This window comes from Phyllostomus hastatus, unplaced genomic scaffold, assembly GCF_019186645.2.
Source record: "Phyllostomus hastatus isolate PE091 unplaced genomic scaffold, TTU_PhHast_1.1 phas_scaffold_93, whole genome shotgun sequence".
Classification (NCBI taxonomy): Eukaryota; Metazoa; Chordata; class Mammalia; order Chiroptera; family Phyllostomidae; genus Phyllostomus; species Phyllostomus hastatus.
Window position 1 is genome coordinate 16,140,595 of NW_025334042.1, and position 27,247 is coordinate 16,167,841.

Below are 27,247 nucleotides of genomic sequence, written 5' to 3' on the forward strand. Positions count from 1 at the left end.
GTGCGCAGGCGCGGCGGCAGGGCCCGGGCATTTTGCTGCGTCACCAGCCGCCGCCCGGCCTCAGCAGCCCTCGCTTGCACGCACGCACGTTCACTTTCCGTTCTCGCGCCCCTTTTCCTACACTTTCCTCTCTCCCCGATCGGAGGAGCCGCTCTGTTCGCGCGGTGCATTCTGGGGAGCCCGGTCGAGCCAGCCGCTGCCGCCGTTCGCTGAGGGAAGCGAGAAGAGGCCGCATCAGGGAGAAAACGCCGGAGTCGCCACCGGAGTTTAGTCCACTGCCCAGCAGCTGCCGCCGGAGAGGCCCGCCCACTCATTCACCCGTCCCCCTGCCCCGTTCACGATGTGAGTGCGACACCCCGCCTAGGGAAGGTCGCTGCGGCGGGAGGCCGAGGCCGCGCTGGGGGCTGCCGGGAAGCCGCCCCCTCCCCTCCCCTCCCCCGCTTTCAGTACTTCGGCTTTCTCTTCTCAATGGTGGCAGCCCTTCTGGCCTGGGGGTGGGAGGGCCATTATCTTTATTGCGGTTATCGTTGGCTGGTGGAGGACATATTTCGTACAGATCTACTATTTCCCCCACCTGTAAACCGTCCCTCAGCTTCCTCCTGCTGGAAATCCACTTTCCTTCCTTGGCTGTCCGGGTTACTCCTAACTCCGAACTTAGCCTTAGGCTTTAATATTCTGTGAGTTTTTTGCTTTGCGGCACCCTGGAGGCGTGGACCCTCCTAAATTGCTACTTCGTTTCTTGGGCAGTCTGGCTCTGCCGCCCTGTTATGCCTGCACCAGGCCCTGGGCCAAGTGCACCTGTGGTGGGTGCTACCAGAGGCTGGTGGTGCTCCTCGTAGACCTGGGGAGCACCACGCGGGCCTTTGAGCGACAGGGACTGCTAGGCAACCGGAGGTCCGCCATACCGGCAACCACAACTTATTTCCTTCTTGGGTGTCGTGATTTCTCGAGTGTGGGTCTTTCCAAGCCCTCTCTTAATTCCGATCTCTCGAAGAGAGTGAAGGTTGCCAAAACTCAGCTTGTCTCTGGCAGCGAGGAGTTACCATAGAGCAGGTAGTTCCCCACGTGTCGAGTCGAAAGGTACTTGTGGATGTGTTCTGTATTAAACTTTAGGGTAAGTTTCATTATCCTTTGTCAGTTTAGAGATGAAATAGAGATGAAACAAGAAACAGTATTTTCTTGTTTTCTTATAGAGCTTAAATTTGTTTACTACAGATTCTTTAGCAATCTTTGATTTATTATGACAAAGGAAAATCTTAGTGATTGTAACCAAATAAGAATTCTTGGCGTTGCCACTTCCAGACCTTAAACATTATTTTCGGTAAAAGCTTTACCTTTTTAGATGTGAGAACTGCAGGTTTTATAGTTTTTTTGTTTGTTTTTTGTTTTTTAACTCACTGCTTCCTGAAAGTTATGTGTGGATAGCAATTGAAGGAGAACAATTTTTAAAAGGTAATGCATTTTCAAGGGTTTACTTAATAAATAATAACATTGACGGTGAGTATATTGGTCTAGAATTCAAAACAGAAAGGATACACCCAGCCAGGTGATGTCGGAAAACAAGCCTCAAGAATCAAGAAGTATGTATGTATTACTGTAGTCTTTATATATTATATTAAAATTTTTGAAGGAATTTTCCCCCCAAAAGTGACATTTAATAGATTTTAATTTACGTAAAGTAGCTTTTGTTTTTCCCTTCAAAATCTGTATTCCAAATAATGCAGCAGGATTTTCCATCTTAAAATACCAATGAGTAGAAAAGAAATCTTCAGATGAAGCGTTATCAGCTTTTAATAAACTGATGTGGCCAAACAAAATGTCTTTTCACGAAGAAATACCGTTGTTTAATATAGTGTGTAATAGAAACACTTTTGGGAGGTCATTTAAAATAAGTAAAAAACGGTAAGCTTGTGAATAGATTTAAAAAGTTAGATGAAAAGTTTAACAATCTCTATTCCAAAAAGCAGTCTGTATAGTTTCAAGAATGCTGCTTTCAAAAAGTGTTTTGAAGAGAACAGATAAATCTCATTTTTTTTTAGATTTTATTTATTTATTTTTAGAGAGGGAAGGGGGAGAGAGAGAGAGAGAGAAACATCAATGTGCAGTTGCCATGGCCTGCAACCTAGGCATGTTCCCTGACTGGGAATTGAACCTGTGATGCCTGGGTCGCAGCCCATGCTCAATCCACTGAGCTACGCCAGCCAGGGCATATTAAATATTTTTTAAAATGAGATTTATCTGGCCCTGGTTGGTGTAGCTCAGTAGATTGAGTGCGAGCTGCGACCCAGGCATCACAGGTTCAATTCCCAGTCAGGGCACATGCCTAGGTTGCAGGCCATGACCCCCAGCAACCACACATTGATCTCTCTCTCTCTCTCTCTCTCTCTCTCTCTCTCTCTCTCTCTCTCAAAAAAAAATAAATAAATAAAATCTTTTAAAACAATATATGTCACCTTACAAATTATTTAGAGACTATTATTCTAATGACTTGCATGAATTTACAAGATGAGTATTACGAGTCAGTTACTTGAGTTGGAAAAAACCTTTAATGGGTCATCCAGTCCTAGGAAGAATCTGGCTGGTAAGGATTCATTTTGTTGCTGTCTGCTATAAACATTTTTCTTAAACACGGAGAGAGACATGCTAGATAGGGTTTTAAGGTCTATTATTTTTTTTTTACTTGAATGCTTTTTAGTAGTGATTTCCCAGGTAAATCTTCTAATCAGGTTTTTAAAGTTTTGACTAGTATTTTACATAAAAGTTCTCAATCTCTGACCTATCTTGGAGAAGTTTGGTATTTTAGGACATTCCTCCAGCTTTTAAGACCTGCACAACCAACTGTGGGGGTTGGTGAGGGTGGAGGATGGTGCTTTTTAAAAAATTTATTTAACTTTTAAAAATTAATTGCATTTTATTGATCATGCTGTTACAGTTGTCCCATTTTTCTCCTCTTTGCCCCACTCCTCTCAGTACCCCATTCCCTCCAGAAGTCTCCCCCTTAAGTTCTTTTTTTAAAAAACTGTTGTAGTATTTCTAAGTTGGACCCATTAGTAATAGATACAAAGTAAAATGTTTTATAAGCTTTGAGCTATTTGAAGTATTTTTGGTGTCTTGTGCTTAAATTATTAAATTGTCTAGAAACATCCTGTGACTGTCCCTAAATTGGTTAAAATCTTTAGCATCTCTCAGCTTTATGTGACTGAGTTCCCAAAATAAAATGATCAGTCTTTAGCTTCCAAAACAATTTGTAATAGTGAGTTATGTGTTTAATTTCTATAAGTTAAGGAAGAGTTACTGATGATGGCATTTGTTAAGTGTTGATTTCCTAACCAGTGTAACTTGGCAACTGGATTCCCCCCCCCATCTCCACCCCCATACTTAGTTAGACTTTAACTAGAAGGCAGTAGAAACTGGAATTGACCAGTCACAATAGTGCAGACCAGTATGCACTCTATTAATTAAGATTTTTATGTGTAACTGTACTTTCTAGTTTTAAAATGTAGAAGCCTTATCATTTCGGGGCCTTGGGACGTTAGTGAGTATCACTTTCTAGAAAAGTAATACTACCTTTTTAGTATCAACTGTTTAGAATCAACCTGGCTGTTAAATGCTTACGATCATATTTTTTTTCTGAGCTTTTCCATTGAAAATTGTTGTATTTAGTGTATTTTGCCACAGAAATAATGAAGTTTGTCATAGTAAACTTTTCATTTACTGTATATAGATCGGCAGTGACAGATTTTAAATTGAGGCTGACTTCCTCACTTCCCAAGAACATTTACATTAAAGCCTACCTTGAGCAATGTCCTTCTCTGTGTTGTATTCCAAAGCCAAATAAAATGTGCAGTCGTGGATTTTCTGTGCAATAGTAATCTTGACACGTAGTCGTACTTTATTGCTAAAAATTGTTTATGTCAGGGCTCTTTCCAACTCAATATGTTTAATTATTTTGCTTGCTCAAACCATCTAGTCACAAACAGGTGTGATTTTCTTTTATATTAAATTTTAGGATTTAGTTCTTCAAATATCAGTTCATGCAATGCTAATTAGTATAAGGGGCTGTACCAAGTTGGATTGGAACCTTATTCAGAAATTGAGGATTCCTGAAAGAGGGCTTATTTTTTTTTCTGGGAAGAATAATTTTTCAAGTGGTCTTTTTCCAAATCTCTCTCTGTGGTTCAGTTTTCTTACCTAATCTAAACTGCTGCTACTATTAAAACCTGCCTGCACCACTTTGGTAATGGAGCTCTGAGGGTCTAAAATTTGTAATGGAGGCAATGAGAGATTGATCTTGTTTTGAGTCTTATTTGTGTGAGGAGAAATAATTTTGTCTGTTTTGGGAATGTATGCACAAAGTGGGAAAGTGCTAGAGTTGCTTGTAAGAAAGGCACTGAGTTTCCTTTTTTTGGGGGGGGCAGGGGGGTATCTTTAAGAACTCAGCTTTCACCCTTATATTTTAAGAATGAGAATTACCAAATAAAAGAACTAGCACAAAGGTTCACAAACATTCCTTGTTTGCCCCCTGATGTCTTTATAGGTTGATTGGTTTGTTGCTTTTTTATAGTGTTGATAGGCCAAAAGGAATAACCTAGCAGTTCTGTTTAGTAGGTAGTTGGGTCCAAACCACTCAAGTATTTTGTCTTAACATCCGTAGCTCTTTGAAAAACAAACACGAGTTGAAAGAAAAATGGAGTTTCTTGTTTAACTGTGGCTACTAATGGAATGTGTACGCCTTTTGGGCACTATATAATTACTTACAGCTTGATGTCAGATTGGATACTACAGCTCAGTTCTATTCCCAATTGATATTCTTTCTTTTGACATAGCAACCATTAAAAATCCAGCTTTGCAAAGATATTATTTAATGAGGAGGGATGTAGTGCAATTTACTGTTGAAATTGAACTACTTAGTGTTCGTTTAAAAAAATTTTCTCTTTCAGTTACAATTTATGTTAAATACTGTTTTATGTTGATTTCAGGTGTATAGCACAGCAGTTAGATAATAATATATTTTACAGAGTGTTTTCCATATTTCCATTACCCACCTGGCACCATACATAATTATTGCAATGTTTTTTACTATATTTCGTATTCCTGTGCTGACCTTTACATCCCCATAATGCCCATTTGTAGTTAATCTCTTTACCTTTTTCACTCAATCCCCCAAACCCCCTCCTCCTTCTGGCGACTATCATCAGGTCCCTGTGTCTGTATTTCAGTTGTATTTGTTCATTTATTTTATTGTTTTAGATTCCACATGCAAGTGAAATTATACGGTACTTGTTTTTCTCTGAATTATTTCACTTAACATAATACCCTCTAGGTTCATCCATGCTGTGGCAAATGGTCAAGTTAAATATTTTCTTTGGCCACGTATATTTTGTGTGTTGTGTGTGTAATATAATGTAATGTAATGTACCATAGTTTTTTATCCACTTGTCTGTTGCCGGGCACTTGGTTTGCTTCCATGTTTGGCTATTGTAAATAATTCTGCAGTGAACAAAAGGGTACATATATTCTTGTGAATTAGTGTTTTGGGTTTGTTTACATATATACCGAGAATCACTGGGTTATAAGATAGTTCCATTTTTAATTTTTTGAGGACCCTCCATACTGGCAGCACCAATCTGCATTCCAACCAACAGTGCACAAGGGTGAATCCCTTAATGCCTTGATCAAAGTTGAATTCCTCTCAAATATAAAATACTCTGTGGCAGTCCTGCAAGTTCCTCCATAGTGTCCTGATGCACCTTGGCACATAATTTGGGACCACTAGACTAACAGGTATAATTCGGTTCACCTTTCCAGAAAGTTTTTACATAGTAAAACTTACATACTAAAGATCTGAAAGTACAAGAAGCATATCTTGGGGTTTCTCTGAGCAAAGAATATGTGTGTGAGAGTTTGGTTTTAGGAAGAACATTTTAGGAAGAACTTTTGATAATACTTAAAAGGCTGCTGTCTATGAACCTAGAACTTTTTCCCTTTCTGAAGCAGAATTTTTATCTTTCCATATCATTCCTCACTTAGTACAAACCGAAATAAATTTACCAGTTTTTTTAAATGAGCTTTATTTTTCTATAACTCTTGATATGTAAAGATATTCTGGGATGTATAAAATATTAGTGAATCTGTTCTTTAAGAAGCTTTTCTTAAAAGAGCTTACTAGAAATACGTTTAGCTTATTTATAAACCTAGAAGATACTGTATGATTGAGCTATAGTGAAAAACTAGTCTTCTGATTCCTGTTGTTTTATCTTAAATTCAAAGTGCTCTTTTGATTTAGACAAATATTATGCTCCATTAAGAATAAACTCCTAAGAGGACTATAATTCTGAATAAAGGATTGTGTTGGCCAAAAAGCTCATTTGATTTTTCTCCTTTTCCATAAGATGGCTCTAGTAGCACTTAGTTGTATTTAACTTCATTTGAACCAATTTTGTTATTGTGACAGCTGTCAGATCAGGGTGCATTTTTTAAAAAAAACTTAGCAAAATTGGTGAATTTTTTGGTAGCCATCTTATTGAAGATGGAAGAAAATACACAACATTTTTGGCATGTTATGCTTTATTATTTCAAGAAAGGTAAAAATGCCACTGAAATACAAAAAAAGATTTGTGCAGTATACGGAGAAGGTGCTGTGACTGATCAAACATGTCAAAAGTGGTTTGCAAAGTTTCATGCTGGAGATTTCTTGCTGGATGAAGCTCCATGGTTGGGTAGACCAGTTGAAGTTGTTAACAGTCAAATCAAGACATTAACTGAGAACAGTCATTATACAGGAGGTAACTGGAATATTTAAAATATCCAAATCAATAAAGTTATTGGTGAAAATGAAAAATGTGTCTTTTATTTTACAGGAAAAACCATACGGACTTTTTGGCCAACCCAGTATATGAGGTTGTGTACTATTGGAGCATAAACAACCAGAGAATCTTGTCTTACGATGTTCCACCTATTTATACATTAAGAAAGATAAACCATAGCAAATAACGGACCTGACCCCATAGTTCTTAGGAAATGATTTTTGTACTAAATTTCGTCATCTAACTTGAATGCAAACTTAGTAAGGGCAGGGATTTTTGTCTATTTTGTTGACTGCTGTATGTCCAGAACAATTCCTGGCACCATGTTTAATGAATATATGTTTTTTGAATAACATTCAAACTTTAAATGTATTTTAGCTATAAGGCTTGACTACATGATACATGAGGTACTTGACATGGTGAGCATTGGGACTAGCTCTGGGGTCTTCTTTTGGCCCTATATTCTGCTACATTACATCATCAGTTAAGTTTAATTATATCTCACATAGATTGGTGGGCAGTAGTTGAAAGTTGGTGAGTCCCATCTGTAAATTGAAACTCTGATTTTATATTCTATTAATTGAGGCTTTGCTGTATTTTGGGAGATCTGGAAAAGAACCACCAAATCAGTATATACCCTCAAAGTACATTTGACTTGTTTGTGAGCCCTTTATTTTGGGGATATTTACTGGAATAGTTTATTGGTCAGACTGATCTTTCTCTTACCTGTGGATAATTACTATTGGTCCCCTTTAATTCTACCCTTGTTTCTCCTCCCCCTAATTTTTTTTTTAATCTAAAGAAGTTGACTTAACCAGTCTAAACCCTTTTTCCCACATTTTTCTTTCTTTAAAGATTTTATTTATTTTTAGAGAAAGGGGAAGGGAGGGAGAAAGAGGGAAAGAAACATCATTGTGTGGTTGCCTCTTGCATGACCCCAGCCAGGGACCTTGCCTGCAACCCAGGCATGTGCCACGACTGGGAATTGAACTGGTGACCCTTTGGTTCACAGGCCAGTGCTCAATCCACTGGGCCACACCACCCAGGGCCCACATTTTTCTGTTTAATTTCTGTACAAGGCCATTGATTGAAGATAAATCTTAATAGGTTTTAAAATATCTTCCTGTTTAATGATAAAGATTATTGATTAGCACATCCTTGTATACGTTTTGCAGTTCCTTAAATACTTCTACAGAAGTAGAGCATTTTTGTTAAAGGGTCATTATTGCTATTTCCTCCAGTACATTTATCTGTATGTGAAGAGCCTAATGTTTTGTGACCAAATGACAGTATCCTATTTTTTCCCACTGATTTAAAGGAGGAATTCAAATAGTAATGGTTTGTCACATAGGTATATAATAGCATTTATTTTTAGAGAGAGGCAGAGAAACATCAATGCCTCTTGCACACCCCCAACTGGGGACCTGCTGTAACGCAGGCATGTGCCCTGACTGGAACTTGAACTGATGACTTTTTGGTTTGGGGACAACACCCAACCACTGAGCAACACCAGCCAGGGCTAGAAATTTTTAAATAAACAAGTCTGACTGGATACTACCATAACAGAAAGATATTAAAGATTTCTGGGAGATACATATACTAAAATAATGTAGGCTTCTAGGGAATGAGTAGATAATACATTCCATGAGGTTGATCAAAATCATATTTCAGGGAGCCAAATTTGAATTACTATGATACTAACTGAAAATTGGAGGAAAGACAAGTCACATACTGTGGAATTCTCTTATATATGAAAAATTGTCCCCTTAAGATTTCTGAAGTTCTAAAGGGATGATAGCAGCAGTTAATGTTGTTGTTGTTTTTTTTTTAACTAACCAGTTACAGAATAAAGTAATATCTTTCTGTTATATCCAGGGACATCTGCACCCTAGCCCTAACTTGGTTTTTCAACCTTAAGTTTAATGAATTTTCCCCAAATTAAGTATAATGTCCTTGTCCTGCCAGTTCATAAAAGGCTTGAGGTGTTTTGTCTATATTTCAGTATGCCTTGCACATGATAAACTGTCAAAAAGAATTTCAGCAACTGAGAAATTCCTTAGCAAATTTTTTGTTTGCTTTGCTGCTTGTCTTCATTTTGGGGGGCTGCTGTAAGAAACCACAGACTGGGTGGTTATAAACAAATTTATTGCTCACTGTTCTGGAGGCTGGAAGTCCAAGATCTAAGTACCAGTATGATCACCTTCTGATTTAGGGACCCTCTTCCTGATTTGTAGCTTCTCGCTATGTCCTTACATCAGTGAAAGGGGCCTAGGGAACTCTTCTGGGGTCTCCCCTGAGAAAATAATCAGGTTTAATACATACATACATACATACATACATACATACAGATGGATAGGAACTCTACATACATAAGAAAATCAGAGACCTCACATGCAGGAGAGGTTAGAGATAGAAAGGGAACATGACTGTTTAAGACATTTTGAGCTAAGTTGTCTTGGGGGCTTCAAAAAGTCATTCCAGGATGTAGAATTCTATGAAATGAGTAGATAATATATTCCATGAGGTTGATCAAAATCATATTTCAGGGAGCCAAATTTGAATTATTATGGTATTAAATAAAAATTGGAGGAGAGACAAGTCACATATTACGGAATTCTCTTTAGTAAATTGAAATGTATGCTCTTTCCTATAGATAAATCAAAAGAAGTTATCTATGATAATCTGTTGTGGGTCCATATCTTCTAATTCACAATCATCTAGGCAGTCCACAGTGAGGCAGGTTTCTCCTGAGCCTGCTGCTAAAGTTGTCTTTAGCCATGGCTGGTGTGGCTCGGTGGATTGAGCACTGGCTTGTGAACTGGAAGGTTGCCCATTTGATTCCCAGTCAGGGCACGTGTCTGGGTTCCTTGCTGTGTTTTTTCAAAATCACATTGATGTTTCTTTCCCTCCCTTCACCTCTCTCTAAAAATAAAAATCTTTTTTAAAAAGTTGCCTTTAGCTCAAAACAATCTGCATACCCCTGGAGTCTTTATGAGGCACTAATCATGTTCATTTATAAGGACTCTTCCCTCATGACCTAACTACCTCCTTTAAAAAAAAAAAAGGACTTTATTCGTTTTTAGAGAGAGAGAAAGAGAGGGAGCAAAACATCAGTGTGTGGTTGCCTCCCTCCCTTCCCCAACTGGGGACCTGACCCATCAACCCAGGTACTTGCCCTGACTGGGAATCGAACTGGAGACCCCCCTGGTTCACAGGCCGGCACTCAATCCACTGAGCTGCACCAGTAAGGGCAACCTAAGCACCTCCTTGTAAGATAAGCTAAGAAATTTTAGTTAAAATTATAGAGGAGAATTTTAAGTTATGCCGAGTTTAATTAACTGGAATTGTCATAGCTCTAATGTGGACCTTTAAAGTTCTTGTTAGAAGAGCTTAGAAAGTCTCATGGGGGTGAGGATGGTGCTGTTTGTTTTAACACTGTCAAGACTCTATTCAAAACAGTTGCACAGAAGTGTTAACTTCAAAGATTTTTAAGGAGAATTTTGAGGAATTGGACACCATATAACATACTGTCAAAGAACATTAAAATAGGACCAAGAACTACAAAATATCACATTGTTTGTGGGTAGTTTTTATCGCGTGCTCTACCACCAGTCAACGTAAAACATATAAATACGTTTCCCGCATACAATGTGATATAAAACCTATGGTTATTTACATGAAACTATCACCCACAAAGCTAAGCAAGTCTCAAAAAGTTATTTTGAAGCTCTTAAATGTTGTTTTAAAGCAGAAAACTCTAATTTTGATTGTGCAATAAGATTGATAAGTCAATATATAAATTTAACCTTTTTTAAGGATTTTATTTATTTTTAGAGAGGGGAAGGGAGGGAGAAGGAGAGGGAGAGAAACATCAGTGTGTGGTTGCCTCTCATGCGCCTCCAACTGGGGACCTGGCCTGCAACCCAGGCATGTGCCCCAACTGAGAACAGAACCGGCTATTCTTTGGTTCGCAGACTGGCGCTCAATCTACTGAGCTGCACCAGCCAGGGCTAAATATAACTTTAAAAGTAGGTGTTTTTAGAGCCCTAGCTAGTGTGGCTCAGTAGATTGAGCACTGGTTCAAGGCGAACCAAAATGTTGGTTTGATTCCCAGTCAGGGCACATATCAGGGTTGCAGGTTAGGTTCCCAGTAGGGGGTGCACGAGTGACAACCACACAGTGATGTTTCTCTCCCTCTCTTTCTCCCCCCCCCCCCTAAAAATAAATAAAATCTTTTTTAAAAATTAGGTATTTTATAATCTGGCCTTACTGTGATGAAAATTTTTTTTTTTTTTAATTTTGACCAGCGTGTTTTGTTTTTTTGTTTGTTTGTTTTTTGTTTTTTTTGTGGGTTTTCTTAGATTTTATTTCACTTGATTTTAAAGAGAGGGAGAGAAATATCAGCGTGTGATTGCCTCTTGACACACACCCTACTGGGGATCTGGCCTACAATCCAGGCATGTCCCCTGACTGGGAATAGAACTGACGACCCTTTGGTTCTCGGGACAGCACTCAATCCACTGAGCCACACCAGCTAGGGAAAGAAAAGACTTAAATTTTTTTGCAGAGCTTCTATTGCACTGAGGTCTTTGATTTTGTTTCCACTCAGATTGAGGTAGGTAAGATTAGGGAATTTCTCTGCCAGGATTTCCAGGCCTCCAGAAATTTTATTGTTACCAATAACAGCTTTTGAAGTTTAAAAGTATCGTTCAGGCCCTGGACTTCTTCATTGACACAGTGACAGTTAAGGACTGATGAGTCACCTCCAGGGCTTTGTTCCTTAACTACAGATTCATCCTCTTCTTAACTCCATGTCCTGCTGCTCTTCTGCCAGTACTCTTCATTATTCTGTCCTTCCTTTCCCACTACCCCTAACCCTCAAATTGTGAAAGATTTAGAAATGAATAACAAGAAACAAATATAAGTGCCCCCCACCACCAGATAGATGTGGGGGAGAAAGATGAGAATAGCAAATGGAGTCCAAGGAGTTAGGTTTCTTAACTCAGCTGCCAACAAGTCCTAGTCCACACACCTGCCCAGGCTCATGCACATACCTTGAAGTCTCCTGCCCTTCAAAGGCTGCTGAGAGACTCCTAATATTTTTTTTAATAATCTTTAAAAAGATTTTATTTATTTACTTTTAGAGAAGGAAGGGGGGAGAGAGAGAAAGAAAGAGAGAGAGAGAGAAACATCGATGTGGGGTTCCTGGGGGCTGTGGCCTGTAACCCAGCATGTGCCCTTACTGGGAATCGAACCTGTGACACTTTGGTTCACAGTGTGCACTCGATCCACTGAGCTATGCCAGCCAGGCCTAATATATTGTTTTGAGTAGTGGATTATTTACATAAGTATACTGAGATGAAAAAGGTTTTTGCATCTCTAGGTATGTTACTATTAAAGTGAATTAATAGACTTGCACAGTAGTTAAAATTTTGCCAATCTTAGTATAAAGCTGGAGATAAATCCAGTATAATTTAGGAGCTAGAGTTAAAGCTAAATCAGTCCCTCTCAGTTAATAGGGGAAAAAGGTGTGATCCTCATCAAATGCAAAAAGGGATTTCATAAATACTAGATTTCCCTTTCAAGTGAGTGAATATATGTTTATTACTGGTTTTGGTTGTGCAGGTCCCTCCTTATATTTTTGATGGTTTAGATCAGGGTCACTTAGTAAATATTAGATTCTATAGGCAACAGATATCTCTGTCCCATTCTTGTTTTTACAGCTCTAAAAATATAAAACCATTTTTGACTCCTGGACCAACCCTAGTTTATTTTAGATCATCTAATTTTGTTTTTATTTTCTGGAAAATTAAGGCTGTCATAACAAAGTATCATAGATGTGGTGACTTAAACAATAGTTTTAAGAGGGTTTTAGTCCAAGATCAAGGTGTCAATAGGATTGGTTTCTTCTGATCCCTTGTTCCTTGGTTTTCCTTAGCTGGCAGATTACCATCTTTTCCTGTATTTTCACAGTGTCTTCCCTCTGTAATGGTGTCGTAATATCTTGTAAGGGCAGCAGTCATTTTGGATTATGGACCACCTTTACACCTCATTTTATCTTAATTACCTTTTTAAAGCTCTGTCTCTACAAAAAAGTTGCATTCTGAGGTACTGTGGGTTTAGGATTTGAACATATGAATTTGGTGTGGGACACAGTAGCTCGTAACAATGATGTAATTCCAGATTACTTAATGTGAATTTGAGGGAAGAAATAAAGATTCTTTATTCTTTATTAGAAAGATTCTGTATTCTTTATTAGAATATTTATTTCTTCCCTGGTTCCCACATGCCTAATGTGAACAGAAACTGAAGCACTTACATTCTTGATTTTTGATAACAGCCATTGTAATAATCAGGTCACCATTAGTATACTTCTCCATACTATAGACTCTCTATATACAACTTGACATTTACAGGGTAAACGATGCTTTTTACTAAAAAAACGGTAATTTCCATATTACCTGTCTGTATACAGATCTCCATAGTTTCGGTAAATTTTTTTTTAAGATTTATTTATTTTTTACAGAGAGGAGAAGAGAGGAAGAAAGACGGGGAGAGAGACACCTCTGAGAGAGAGAAACATCAGTTGTTTCTCAACATGCTCCCATCCAGGGACCTGACCCCAAACCCAGGCATGTTTCCTGACTGGGAATTGAACCTAGCACCCAGCCCACTGAGCCACACCAGTTAGGGCTTCAGTAATCTCTATTTTATGTTTAGTATGTTTGAATCAAGATGCTGCCTAGGTCACAAATTGCACTTGTTTGGTAACTCTTAGGTCTCTTAATCTAGCGCAATTCTCCCCTCTTACTTATGCCATTGATCTAAGAAACATCCTGGATTTGTTGCTTCCTTGCAACATTTAAGATTTTTAAGTATATTTTATTGATTATGCTATTAAGTTGTCCCATTTTTTTCCCTTTTGCCTCCCTCTGCCTAGTTACCCCTATTCCCTCCAGCAGTCCTGCCCTCTTCATGTTCATGGGTCATGCATATAAGTTTTTTGGCTTTTCCATTTTCTATAACTTTTAACATCCCCCTATTTTGTACCTACCAATTATATTTCTTAATCCCTATACCTTTTCCCCCGCTCTCCCCTCCCTGCTGATAATCCTCCATGTGATCTCCATTTCTACAATTCTGTTCCTGTTATAGATGTTTGCTTAGTTTTGGGGTTTGTTTTTTGGTTTTTGGGTTTTTTTATTCAGTTGTTGGTAGTTGTGAGTTTTGTTGTCATTTTAATGAATGTTTATGGTTTTGGTTTTTTCTTACATAAGTCCCTTTAACATTTCATATAATAAGGGCTTGGTGATGATGAACTCCTAGAGCTTTGCTAGATAGAGTAATCTAGGTTGTAGGTCCTTGCTTTTCATCACATTGAATACTTCTTGCGAGTCCCTTCTTGCCAGCAGTTTCTTTTGAGAAATCAGCTGATAGTCTTATGGGAACTCCTTTGTAGGTAACTGTCTCCTTTTGCTGCTTTTAAGATTCTCTCTTTATCTTTAATCTTTGGCATTTTAACTGTGATGTGTCTTGATGTGTGCTTCCTTGGTTGCAATTTCTTTGGGACTCCCTGAGCTTCTTGGACTTCCTGGAAGTCTATTTCCTTTGCCAGATTAGGGAAGTTGCTCCTTCACTATTTTTTCAAATACGTTTTCAGTCTTGTTCTTTCTCTTCTCCTTCTGGCACTCTTATGATTTAGATGTTGGAACATTTAAAGTTGTCCCAGAGGTTCCTAAGCCTCTCCTCATTTTTTGGAATTCTTGTTTTTTCATTCTGCTCTGGTTGAATGTTTATTTCTTCTTTCTGCTCCAAATCATTGGTTTGAGTCCTGGTTTCCTTCCCTTTGCTATTGGTTCCCTGTATATTTTTATTTCACTTTGTATAGCCTGCACTTTGTCCCCTATTTTGAGACCATGCTCAGTCATTTCTGTGAGCATCGTGATTACCTAGTGTTTTGAACTCTGCCTCTGATAAGTTGGCTATCTCCTTGTCACGTAGCTCTTTTTCTGGAGTTTTGATCTGTTCTTCATTTGGGCCATATTTCTTTGTCTCGGGCATACCTGTTAGGTAGCTGTATGTGGGGGAGGGGTCAGAGAGGGAACAAGGCTGTTTGCTTGGTTCTTCCCCCACTTTCATTCACTTCCCACAAATGGAATATGCCCTTCCAGGTGCTGATTCCCTGGTGGGCGGGCTTGTGTACGTTCTATGACCCTATGGATCTCTCCAACAGACTCTACTGTGAGACTGGGAAGTCTCTTGCCAAGGCAACTCCCATAGGTTTTTAAAGCAAGCGGTTTTGAGGCTTTGGTTTCCTGTGCTGGGGCCCTCGGTTGTGTGGTCTGTCTCACTCTCCAGTTGTTCTCCCAGCTTATACGCACACAAATGTGGGACCACTCAGTCCGCTAGCTGCCACCTTGCCACTTGTCCTCACTGCCCCTGCTTCCTGTCACTGCCCCTCCTACTAGTCTGAATGAATGTTTCTTTTAACTTTGGTCGTTGGACTTCCATACAGTTCGATTTTCTGGTAATTCTGGTTTTTAAATTGCTTGTTGTCCTTTTGGTTGTGCAAGGAAACAAAACATATCTACCCATGCCTCCATCTTGGCCAGAAGTGGTTGTTTTTTGTTTTGAAGTTCATGATCCTTCTTATGGGAGTCTGAGGGAGCAAAGCGTGTCTTCTATGCCTCCATCTTGGCCAGAAGATAGTATTATTTAATTTATTCCTCTTCCTCATATTTCTTGTAGACTGAAAGTAAAGTTTACTGTGAAATGTGTCATATTGCATCAGATTAGGAGGTGTATGTTTGGTTGTCTTCACTTTCGATGATGCTGAGATCAGTTGTTCATCTGTTCATTGTTAATTGTTTCGTCTATTGATGATCACTGCCAAATCAATTTAAGGGCTGGAAAATAGTGATTCTCCGCACATCCCATGTTTTGTTCCACACTGAAGCTGGAATTCTGTAACATTTCCTTCTTGAACTGGTTCTATTTAGTTATGAATTAAAGCCCATAAAGGAAAAACATGAACAGTGCTTAATTCTTTCTCTTTAATGGCCAATTTATAAAATACCAGAACTGTAGCATCTTCTGGTGATATAGATTATGGGTAGTTTGTCTTTATTTTTAAGTCAGTAATAACTCAGATTTTTTATAGTCAGTGTATTTTAATCAGTTTGCAGTCTTTTTTTAAATTACTTTATTTTTGTTTAGTTACTGCAGTCTTTTTCTGATGCTGAAAAATTGTCATTGGCTAAGGTGAGAGACCTTATTTGTTGCCTCCTGGTTTGACCGACCTCACGTATCCTAACCTCATTTGCACAAGATGTCCCCAAGGCCATCAATATTTCCTACCTCAGGCCTGAGGTCAGCCATTTTGTAGGAATCCTGTTTTTTTGTTTGTTTGTTTTGTTTGTTTGGTTTGTTTTTAATATATTTAAGATTTTATTATAAGATTTTATTTATTTTTTAGAGAAACGGGAAGGGAAGAAGAGAGAGAAACACCAATATGTGGCTGCCTCTCATGCACCCCCTACTGGGAATGTGGCCTGAACTTCAGGCATGTGCCCTGACAATTGAACAGGCAACCTTTTTGTTCATCGGTCCCCACTCAATCCACTGAGTTACATCAGTCAGGGCATTTTATTTATATTTTATTTATTTTTAGAGAGGGGAAGGGAGGGAGAAAGAGAGGGATATAAACATCAATGTGTGAGGTACACGTACATAGATCAGTTGATTCTTGCACACTCCTAACTGGGGACCTGGCTGGCAACCAAGGCATGTGCCGTCACTGGGAATCAAACCAACAACCTTTCAGTTCACAGGCTGGCACTCAATCCACTGAGCTACACCAGCCAGGGCTGGTTTCTGTTAGTTGAAAATAGTGTTTTGGAACTAGGCTGTTCATTGCTTCAGATTGTTATCATTAGTGCTTTTTTAAAATATAGCTTATCTGGTTACTTCAGTATGAAAGTCTGTAAACCTAGTCATTTAAATTTAATTATTAAGTTAGCAGATATTTTCAGTTACAGACAGAACATGTGTCCTAACTGGTGTGGCTCAGTGAAATTAGCACTGGTCTGTGAACTGAAATGTTGCAGGCTAAATACCCAGTTGGGGACATGTGAGAGGCAATGGATCTGCGCATCTCCCACATTCAGTGTTTTTTCTCCCTCCCTTCCCCTCTCCCTGAAAGTAAATAAATAAAACCTTTTTTTAAAAAACATGTTACCCAACATTGAGAATACTGTTTGGGCAATAAGATGAGTACAAATAATGTGTGATCTTTCATAAAACTCCTGAATTGTTTGTTACTTATTTTAACATACTAACATTAGAATTTTTGGTTCCTTGGTCCACAGAAGTTCAGTTACACGTCTTTTTTAGAAGCATTTTAAAATCTCATGGTTTTGTTTTTTAATATGTCAATAGATAACCTTAAAAAATAGATTTACCCTTGCTGATTTGCTGGTATTTAGACTTGGGAAACTGCCATCTGTAATATTTAACTTCAGATCTGATATCACTGTTCCAGAGTAGAGTAACTAGGCAAGTTTAACATTTGTGTAAAAATGTTGATGAACAGTTGTTTGCAACTTTTGCTTATAAAAGGAACTTTAAACTGCTACTACTTAGGGTTGAGAATTTCAGAGCTTGGAAGCAGAACATTTCCTTTCAGTTGAGTTGATTTATGAATAGTGTTTGAACATATAATAACTAAAATTTTTTACTTATTTTGAAGTAATGTTAGGTTTACAAAAAAAGTTGATTTATCACATGTAATCTTTGACTGTTAGTCAACCATATTTGACTCTATTTGCTTCCAGCAGTTTTTTAGCCATATTCTATTGGATGGGTAGAGCTCTAGGCAGCTGATGCTATGAAGACAAGGTAATACTGTATTGTAAGGGACCAAGAGCACTTGAATAATATGGAAAAAGCAAATACTCCAGGTTGCTTCTAGTGTATATTTTGGATACATGTATAGATAGTATAAAGGTAAGGCTGTAAAGAAGTTTAATTCTTTATCTAATGTCATTATTTAGAATCATAAAGGTTTGTCAGAAGCTGTGAGAACTTTCTTGAAAACAAAAACTGTCATTTCTTATTTAAATTCCCTCCACAGTTCCTAGCATTTGTTGTAAGTAAAAATGCTGAATACCGCATATATCTTAGTTGACAGTGGATTAGTTCTGTCTGACTTTTTAATTCTGACAGAATTAAATTGTGAGGTTGAATTTTAGGAGCAGGGCTCTAAATGAGTGAGTTATAAATTTTGACAGGGCTACCTAGATGGTTAGCTCTCTACTTAACATTGTTTTTAATTTTAAAAAATATTTTTTTAAACCTTATTTGCAGAGTGAGGGGAAGGGAGGGAGAAAGAGGGAGGGAAACAGCAATGTGCAAGAAAAACATCAGTTGGTTGCCTCTTGCACTCCCCTAACTGGGGACCTGGCCCACACCCCAAGCATATGCCCTGACTGGGAATTGAACCGGCGCCCTTCAGTTTGTAGGCCGGCACTCAATCCACTGAACCACACCAGCCATGGCTTAAAACTTTTTTATTACAAAATCAATGTCAATGTTGTGTTTTAATTTGGGTCATGGTTGTTAGAGTACAAATGTACTTTTCGCTAGAAATTGTAATAAATTGCCTGAAAATAATCAATGCTCTAATGGAGTAGAGAAATGTATTATTTATATGCTAAACTTTGGAGGTCATGTAAATATTCAGTTAATGAATTCCAGCTTAACTTTGTCTAATTTTATCTCTCTGTAGGCAGCCTGCTTCTGCAAAGTGGTACGATCGCAGGGACTATGTCTTCATTGAATTTTGTGTTGAAGACAGTAAAGATGTTAATGTAAATTTTGAAAAATCCAAACTTACATTCAGGTAAATTTCCATTTTACAAAATTGAGCTTTATTTCTGACAATTGAATAACTTTGGCTTGCTTAAGCATTTTTGTTTTTACTGAAGTTACTATACTGATCTTTACCTCTTTGAAGAGGCTCATCTTTTTTTCTTTTTTTCACAGTTGTCTTGGAGGAAATGATAATTTTAAACATTTAAATGAAATTGATCTTTTTCACTGTATTGATCCAAATGTAAGTAGACTTGATTCTTTAACACCTATTTAAATCATGAAGCAGACATGCTTCAGTTTCAGGTATTCTCTTTAGCAGTAAGCACTAGTTCAATTTTTCTTAATTCAGAGGGGTAGGTAGAGATGTTTATGTTTTCCCCCTTCTAACCACTTTTCTGCACTTTGTTTTTACTGTTTAGACTCAGGGCCGTACTCCTGAGTCTTGTCATAAATAAGTATAGAACCTTTAAATTGTTCTATAATTGTACCATATTTAATTTTTTAAAGGTTTTATTCTAGACAGCTTGTGCAGGAAAGAAAAAAAATGGTTCTTTTCTGCAGTTGGGTAGGTTATGAAATTTTTAGTAGGGGATGTTTCTTTGAGAGTTTAGGGAAAATGAAGGAAAAGAAACTAGAGAGGTCAGGAATGACAAGCTGCTTTCTAAAATCTTATAGTGATACCGGAGAGATAAATGGTATAGTAGTGCTTTTGTTTTTGTTTTTAGGATTCCAAGCATAAAAGAACGGACAGATCAATTTTATGTTGTTTACGAAAAGGAGAATCTGGCCAGTCATGGCCAAGATTAACTAAAGAAAGGGCAAAGGTTGGTTTCTTTTTCTAATCTTTTCCTTCTCTCTCTCTCTCTTTCTCTCTCTCTCTCTTTTTTTAAGTATGATATTTTCAAAGATATGGGGATATGGGAAACATGTATTTGTTTCATAGCTAAGTACTATTATATCCTGTATTCTGTGTTTTTCTCTACTTTGAAATTTATTAGTTTTAACTTAAAGCCAAGTGTAGTCATAATAAGATCAGTCACTAGCTGATACAGAATGTTTTTCATTCAAGAGGCAGATTTTGCTTAAAAGCCTTTGTAAATTACTCACACAGGAATATATTTTGGTGCCACTAAACAAAATAAGTTAACCAGGTATCTTAGCATAGTTCTTTTTTTTTTTAATATATTTTATTGATTATGCTATTACAGTTCTCCCATTTTCCCCCCTTCACTCCCCTCCACCCTGTACACCCTCTCCCACCCATATCGCCCCCTTTAGTCATGTCCATGTGTCATACTTACAAGTTCTTTAGCTTCTACATTTTCCATACTATTCTTACCCTCCCCCTATCTATTTTCAACCTACAATCTATGCTACTTATTCTCTGTACCTTTTCCCCCTCTCTCCTCCTCCCACTCCCCTCTTGCTAACCCTCCATGTGATCTCCATTTCTGTGGTTCTGTTCCTGTTCTAGTTGTTTGCTTAGTTTCTTTTGGTTTTGCTTTAGGTGTGGTTGTTAATAATTGTGAGTTTGCTGTCCTTCTCCTATACATGTTTTTTCTTTATCTTCTTTTCTTAGATAAGTCCCTTTAGCATTTCATAAAATAAGGGCTTGGTGATGATGAACTCCTTTAACTTGACCTTCTCTGAGAAGCACTTTATCTGCCCTTCCATTCTAAATGAAAGCTTTGCTGGATAGAGTCATCTGGGATGTAGGTCCTTGTCTTTCATGACTTGGAATACTTCTTTCCAGCCCCTTCTTGCCTAGAAGGTCTCTTTTGAGAAATCAGCTGACAGTCTGATGGGAACTCCTTTGTAGGTTACTGTCCCCTTATCTCTTGCTGCTTCTAGGATTTTCTCCTTCATTTTTACCTTGGCTAATGTAATGATGATGTGCCTTGGTGTGTTTCTTCTTGGGTCCAACTTCTTTGGGGCTCTCTGAGCTTCCTGGATTTCCTGGAAGTCTATTTCCTTTGCCAGAATGGGGAAGTTCTCCTTTATTATTTGTTCAAATAACTTTTCCACTTGTTGCTCTTCCTCTTCTCCTTCTGATACCCTTGTAATTCGGATATTGGAACGTTTAAAGATGTCCTGGAGGTTCCTAAACTTACTGTTTTTTTGAATTCTTATTTCTTCATTCTTTCCTGTTTGGTGGTTTTTTTTCTTCCTTCTGGTCCACTCTATTGTTTTGAGTCCCAGTTTCCTTCCCATCACTATTGGTTCTCCGTGCATCTTCCTTCATCTCTTATGGTAACCTGCATTTTTTCATCTAACTTGTGCCCAAAATCAACCAATTCTGTGAGCTTCCTGATCACCAGTGTTTTGAACTGTGCATCTGATAGATTGGCTATCTCTTGGTTGCTCAAAAGGATGAGTCCTAGGGCATTGATCTGTTTTTCTGTTTGAGACATCTCTCTCTCTCTCTCTCTCTCTCTTTTTTTGGTCTGGTCACTCCTGTTACAGTGAGGGGTGGAGCCTTAGGTGTTCACCAGAGCTGGGCACCCCAGTTGCTAGATTGTGACGTTGTATGTGGGGGCGGGAGGGAACAATGGCGGTAGCTCCGTTTTCCTGGGACCTCAGTCCCTTCCGTGGGATCCTGTGTTGCGCGCTCTGCCCTGGTCCACAGTCGCAGCCTCACTGGGTCCACCAGCTGCCACTTGTGCACTCAGGGTCCACCCGCTGCAATCTTGCACGCCCCAGATGCGTTACACACTCCTGGTTGCCTTATGCGCCCAGTTCTCCGTGCTCTGCAACCCGTGCCTGGCTGCTCCTCTCCACCCCTCCTACTGGTCTGGATGAATGAGTCTACTTCAACTTCTTGGCTGTCTGACTTCCATTCAGATAAATTCTCTGTCAGTTCTGAGTGTTATTCTGCCTCTAAATTGTTGTTGTTCTAATCTTGGTTGTGCGTGGAGGTATGGTGCGTCCACCTATGCCTCCATCTTGCCGGAAGTCCAGCATAGTTCTTTATCTATGCTAAGAAGAAAATTCTCAATGCTTTCTTACCTGTACCAATGAACTTTTGTTGTTGCTTTAAAATTAGGTCTGTTTAACAACTGAGAAAAGCATCATGAAACTATATTCACCATTACTGCATTTGACTTCATTGTGATTTGTCTAGTCTATTCCTTTTTTGTGCTAATTCTATGGCTTACTCTAGTGGGTATAAACCCACAGTTCAAAAAAATGTAGTCTTATATTCTGGCTTTCCTTCAGATCATATAAATCTTCCGCCTTTTACCAAAAAATGTAATTTTAAGGTATATGCCAGTGAATACAAGTTAATCTAATCATAGGATGATGTTTTTATTGGTCTATAGCTTAATTGGCTTAGTGTGGATTTCAATAATTGGAAAGACTGGGAAGATGATTCAGATGAAGACATGTCTAATTTTGATCGTTTCTCTGAGGTAAGTTCTTTTAAATGCATTCTTCTGCCCTCCCTCTCAGTATACTTCTATGTAGTCAATTTAATTTGTTTTTAAAACACCAAGTGGTATTTAAGACATTCATTACTTTTTGAGGCTAGTCTGCAGTAAAACTAAGTAAGATCCTTTTTTAAAATATTTTATTTATTTTTAGAAAGAAGGGAAGGGAGGGAGAAAGGAAACATGAATGTGCATGATTAATATTGATTGGTTGCCTTTGGCCACGCCCCCAGCCAGGGACCTACCTGGCCTGCAATCCAGGCATGTGCCCTGACTGGGAATTGAGCCAGTGACCTTTTAGGTTTTGAAGATGATGCCTAACCCCCTGAGCCATAGCAGTCAGGACAATAAGATCTTGACAGTAGTCATTTAATCCTAAAATTTAACTTTTTAAATGTTTTTTTAAAAATTAGTGTTAAGTTATAAAGTTGATGTAGAAAGACAAAAAATAAACCATATAATTGATCAGTGCAGTATAGCCTGGGGTTTTTTTTGTTTGTTTGTTTTTGTTTTTGTTTTTGTTTTTTAAGATCTTTATTCATTTTTAGAGAGAGGGAAAAGGAGGGAGAAAGAGGAGAGAAACATCAATGTGTCGCTGTCTTGCACACACCCCCTGGAGACCTAGCCCACAGCTCAGGCATGTGCCCTGACTGGGAATCGAATCAGCAACCCTTTGGCTTGCAGGCCAGCACTCAGTCCACTGAGCCACACCAGCCAGGGTGTGTATAGATAGTTTTTATTCCAACTCTGGAACAGATATTTTTAGGAGCACTAATACAGTAATTGGCTTAAATTATGGAACCAGGTAATATGTATATAAACCTTTAAACACAAGAATCATTGAGCCCTGGCTGGCGTAGCTCAGTGGATTGAGCGTGGGCTGCGAGCCAAAGTGTCCCAGCCAGGGTACATGCCTGGGTTGCAGGCCATGACCCCCAGCAACCGCACATTGATGTTTCTCTCTCTCTTTCTCCCTCCCTTCCCTCTCTAAAAATAAATAAATAAAATAAAATAAAATAAAGGAATCATTGTGTGCAAGTTTGATTCCCAGTCAAAGCACATAACAAGAGCCAACCAATGAATGAGTACATAAATAAGTGGAACGATAAATCGATTCCTCCCCCCCCCCCAGCACAATGAGTGGTATGTAGGGATATTTTAATTTGTGAAATCAAGGAAAGGGTTTGAGTAAGTCTATTTTTTTCCAAGATGTCACCCAAAGAAATCATTGATCTGCTTTTAGGTAGAATAGACCTTATCAAATGAACTGCTATAAAGCCAATCAGAAAAGAAAAAAACATTAGGCTCTAAGCTGAAGATATGCCAGTGGAATCCATTTCTCATTGCAATTTGAAAATTTAGTTGACTAGTTTGTTTTAAATTTCTGTTTTGAAAACTGACTACATTTTCAGCATTGCATATGCAACTGCTTATTTAACATTTCTGCTCACCTGGCTATAGCACCTTAATTTCAAAAGACAAAAGGGAAACCCTGGCTGGGTAGATTAAAAAAAACAAGGAGGGTAGGCAGAATATGATGTGACTTTCCTCAACTATACTATTTCTTACCTGTAGTAATTGGTGCCACCTTTTACCCACCTGTGCAAATCACAGCTTAACATTGTTCTGTTTCACTGCTTGTCTATCCAGTGTAATGTTAACTGCATTTTTGTTGTTACTTTGTTTTACCTCCTAAATAGCTCTCACATATGTTCAGTTCTCTTTCTGTTGCCATCCTATCCTCAGCACTTCACATGCTTGGCACATTTTGAGCATTTTTTTTTTTCTGGTAAAATACTTAACCATGGTGTTCAACATTACCTTCAGACATAGGGGAAACTTTACTAGTTACTCATAGTATTCAAGAAAAGGTTGCCCAGAATTTTTATACTGAAAGATTTGACTAGGTATTTAAAACTCTGAAGTCCAGGTAAGCCTATATTTTTGAAGTTTTTGATTTTTGTTTAGAAAGTTATGCATAGTTGTGTAAATATTTTAAACTTTTAGAAGTTTAAACATTATAGAGCAGTTGTTACTTAGAGGAGATAAGTCCCTCCCCATCTGATAATAGTTTCACCTTTGGCTACTTGTACACTACTTGCTTTATGATGAGAAACAATAAAGATGGGAAGTTAGTACTTCATGTAAGTATGTTCTGTTGTTAGTCCCATTTTGTTATAAATATACAAGGGTATTTATATAGGCAGGGTTATTTTCCACTGTGTATACCTTTTCCTTCAAGAATTACGTTTATTTTCTGCTTTTAACTTAGTTGCTGCTATTTGACCTTTAATTGAATTTTCAGGCTTTTTATACAAACTAATTATCCCAAACAACTTTATTTTAAGTAAAGCATTTATTGGTTCTTTTAAAACTATAATGAGAATACCATAATACATATGTCAGTTAGCTTAGGATATAAGACTTGACAACTACAAATGAATCCCATTCTTTTCCTTAACCATCAGTGGTAATTGTTATTCAGGTTTTGGGTGTTTAGTTTCTGTATCATACATAGATACCTTGCTGATGAATTTTAATAACTTCACTGTCCTTTGATGAGAACTAAGTTTTAACTTCCCTACAAGTTGTCAGGATTTTATATAATTACCTATAATCTACCTTTTCCAGAAAGGAAGGTACTTAATGTTTATTTTGCTTTTTTTACTGGTGCAAATCTATGGCAGAGTTAAGATTTATCCTGGAGCGTGCAACCTAATAATTAGGGCTTAATTTAACATCATTTTTTAAAACTAATTTTTACACTTCAAATAGATGATGAACAACATGGGTGGTGATGAGGATGTAGATTTACCAGAAGTAGATGGAGCAGATGATGTAAGTCTATAAATTTTTTTCTATGTGTACTTAAATAGTAAGAAACAATGTATTTATAGGTTGTTTGCTATAAATTCAAGATTTTTTTGTCACTTCTTGATGCTTTATTTTTTTAATGTAGGGAAAAGCAGTTTTTAAATGGTTCATTTAAAATAAATAATAAAAAGGAAAAAAAATAAAATGTGCCCATTTTTTGAGGGATGGGTACCTGGTGTCTCATCAGCCATTCTAAAAGGGACCAGATTTCAAACAAATCTTTGCATGGAGACATCATATGCTGTATTCAATTAAAGAGTAAGTTTAGGGTTTATTTTTACAAAGTTAAATGGGTTTTATAAAAACAGGATTGGTCAGAGATTGTAGTAAACATGGATTTTGTGAAGCTGTAAGAGGATATAATGGGTCACTCTTCTCAACATTCCCCTCTTTGGCATTCTGTTAACATCCTTAAGAAATTTGTTCAATATAGTTAGATAGTTCACCAGCTATCATTAGAGTTTGCTGTCTTCTATCAGTCCATTGGTCTTTGTATTGAGCCATTTTTTTCCCTTCACTGAATGTCAAAAGAGAAGAGAAACCATTTCATACCAAGATTCAGTCTAGTTAGCAGGGAGGGGTTTAAAGAGTGGGCTTAATTCCTACCAAAAGGCACACAACTTCTTCATCTGTACATCTGTTTGTCTTCAATAAATCTATTCTAAAGTCTAAATTCATAAGCTTGATATAACCATGTATCTTTGTTACTTTAGTGAAAGGTACAGTGCTTCAGCTTTTTAAGGCAAGCTGTTCACTTCACAGAGGAATGTTTGATCAACTTGGTAACTTTTTTGTATTTCCCCTTTTGCAGGATTCACAAGACAGTGATGATGAAAGTAAGTGTCTTTATGAAAAGTATGTTTTATTTACACAGTGATATTTTACGTCAGAAACCAAACTCTCAAAATGAAGAGGTTAATTTCTTTATAATTTTTAGGGAAAAAATATATCGTTTTTTTCATGGCCTCTAATAGCCAAAGCAGAAATTCGAATGAGATTCAAATTCAAAAAAGAGGAAACTCTTTACTCTGGTGCTGGCTGCCTTTCCTATAAGACTTTGAAGTTGGTGGATTATTTCCTTGTACTTTCATACTAATAATCTTTTTAAATTCCTTTCAGAAATGCCAGATCTGGAGTAAGGAATGTTGTCATCATCGGATTTTGAGAAAGAAAAATAACTTCTCCACAAGATTTCATAATTGAATTTCTGAGTTGATTGCTCTAAAGGCAGATGCTGCATTTGCCTCCTTTAACCCATTTTCCAATCTGTTCATTTTCTTAAAGGCTTCACTAAGGGTTGATATGTACCATTGTATGGGGCAGTTTTAAGTCAGCTAAGGCAATAACCTTATGCATGAACATTTCCCAGACTTCCATGATGCTGTTGAGATCCTAAGCAATTGATACAGCAGTTGTGATAAAAACATTTTACCTAAGTCTCCTTTACTTCATAACATAGATACTGACATGATAGGAAGCTCTTGGATTATGGAAAGATAGTTATAGGTTTTAGTATATGGACTCCAACTGGCTGAAACAAATTGGTAGATACCCTAAACTGGTAATCTGTTCCTCTGGTATATTCTTTAGGATTGTTCCACTAAAGTTATATTTTTCAAAAAATGTACTTCACATTATTGTACATAAGTGACCACATGTCAATGTTCCAAATGTATCTTAGCTAAAACTAGTAAATGCCCTAACTTAGATGGTTTTTGAAGCCTATACATTTGGTATTGTTTGGCCCTTGAACTTTTACATCTCTTAGCATGGAGGACGAAGAAAGGCTGTACATTGTTGCTTGAGAGTCTGTACATTTAGACCAAATTTGTATTTGCACTGTCAGTATGGCAAATGAGTGGAAAAAATGTTAATACACTATTGGAATTTTTTCTTTCTTTTCCTTTTTTTTTTTTTTGATCCAGCTTGTACCAGGGCTGAAAACCTCAATTTATGTTCATGACAGTGGGGATTTTTTTTAATGTCTATATTCTTTCTAATAAACTGTTGGAAGACTTATTGGCTGTCCTTTTAAGTGTCTGGTTTACTGTAATTTCATGTATTGCCATTTATTGGAATGGAGTTATTTTTACTTGAGGAAGAGTTTGGGAATATTTCTCTGTTTGAAAAGAGGCTCACTGTAATATCACAGGAAACCTTTTAAAAGTGGATCTGTAATAGCAAATTGTAGATGCACTTTCCATTAGTTGGAAAAGAAAGTGTTGTGATTTGATTGAAATAAAACTAAATGTGTTGTCCTCCTCTAAA

At 37.6% G+C, this 27,247-nt stretch overlaps 1 protein-coding gene across 1 annotated transcript; it reads left to right on the forward strand.

Moving 5' to 3' along the window:
• On the forward strand, positions 1-27,247 carry PTGES3 (prostaglandin E synthase 3). Its single transcript, XM_045829796.1, has 8 exons — positions 1-342; positions 18,592-18,705; positions 18,849-18,918; positions 19,403-19,501; positions 21,998-22,087; positions 24,881-24,943; positions 25,791-25,815; positions 26,099-27,247. Coding segments are annotated over exons 1-8 (483 nt in total). The 5' UTR covers positions 1-340; the 3' UTR covers positions 26,119-27,247.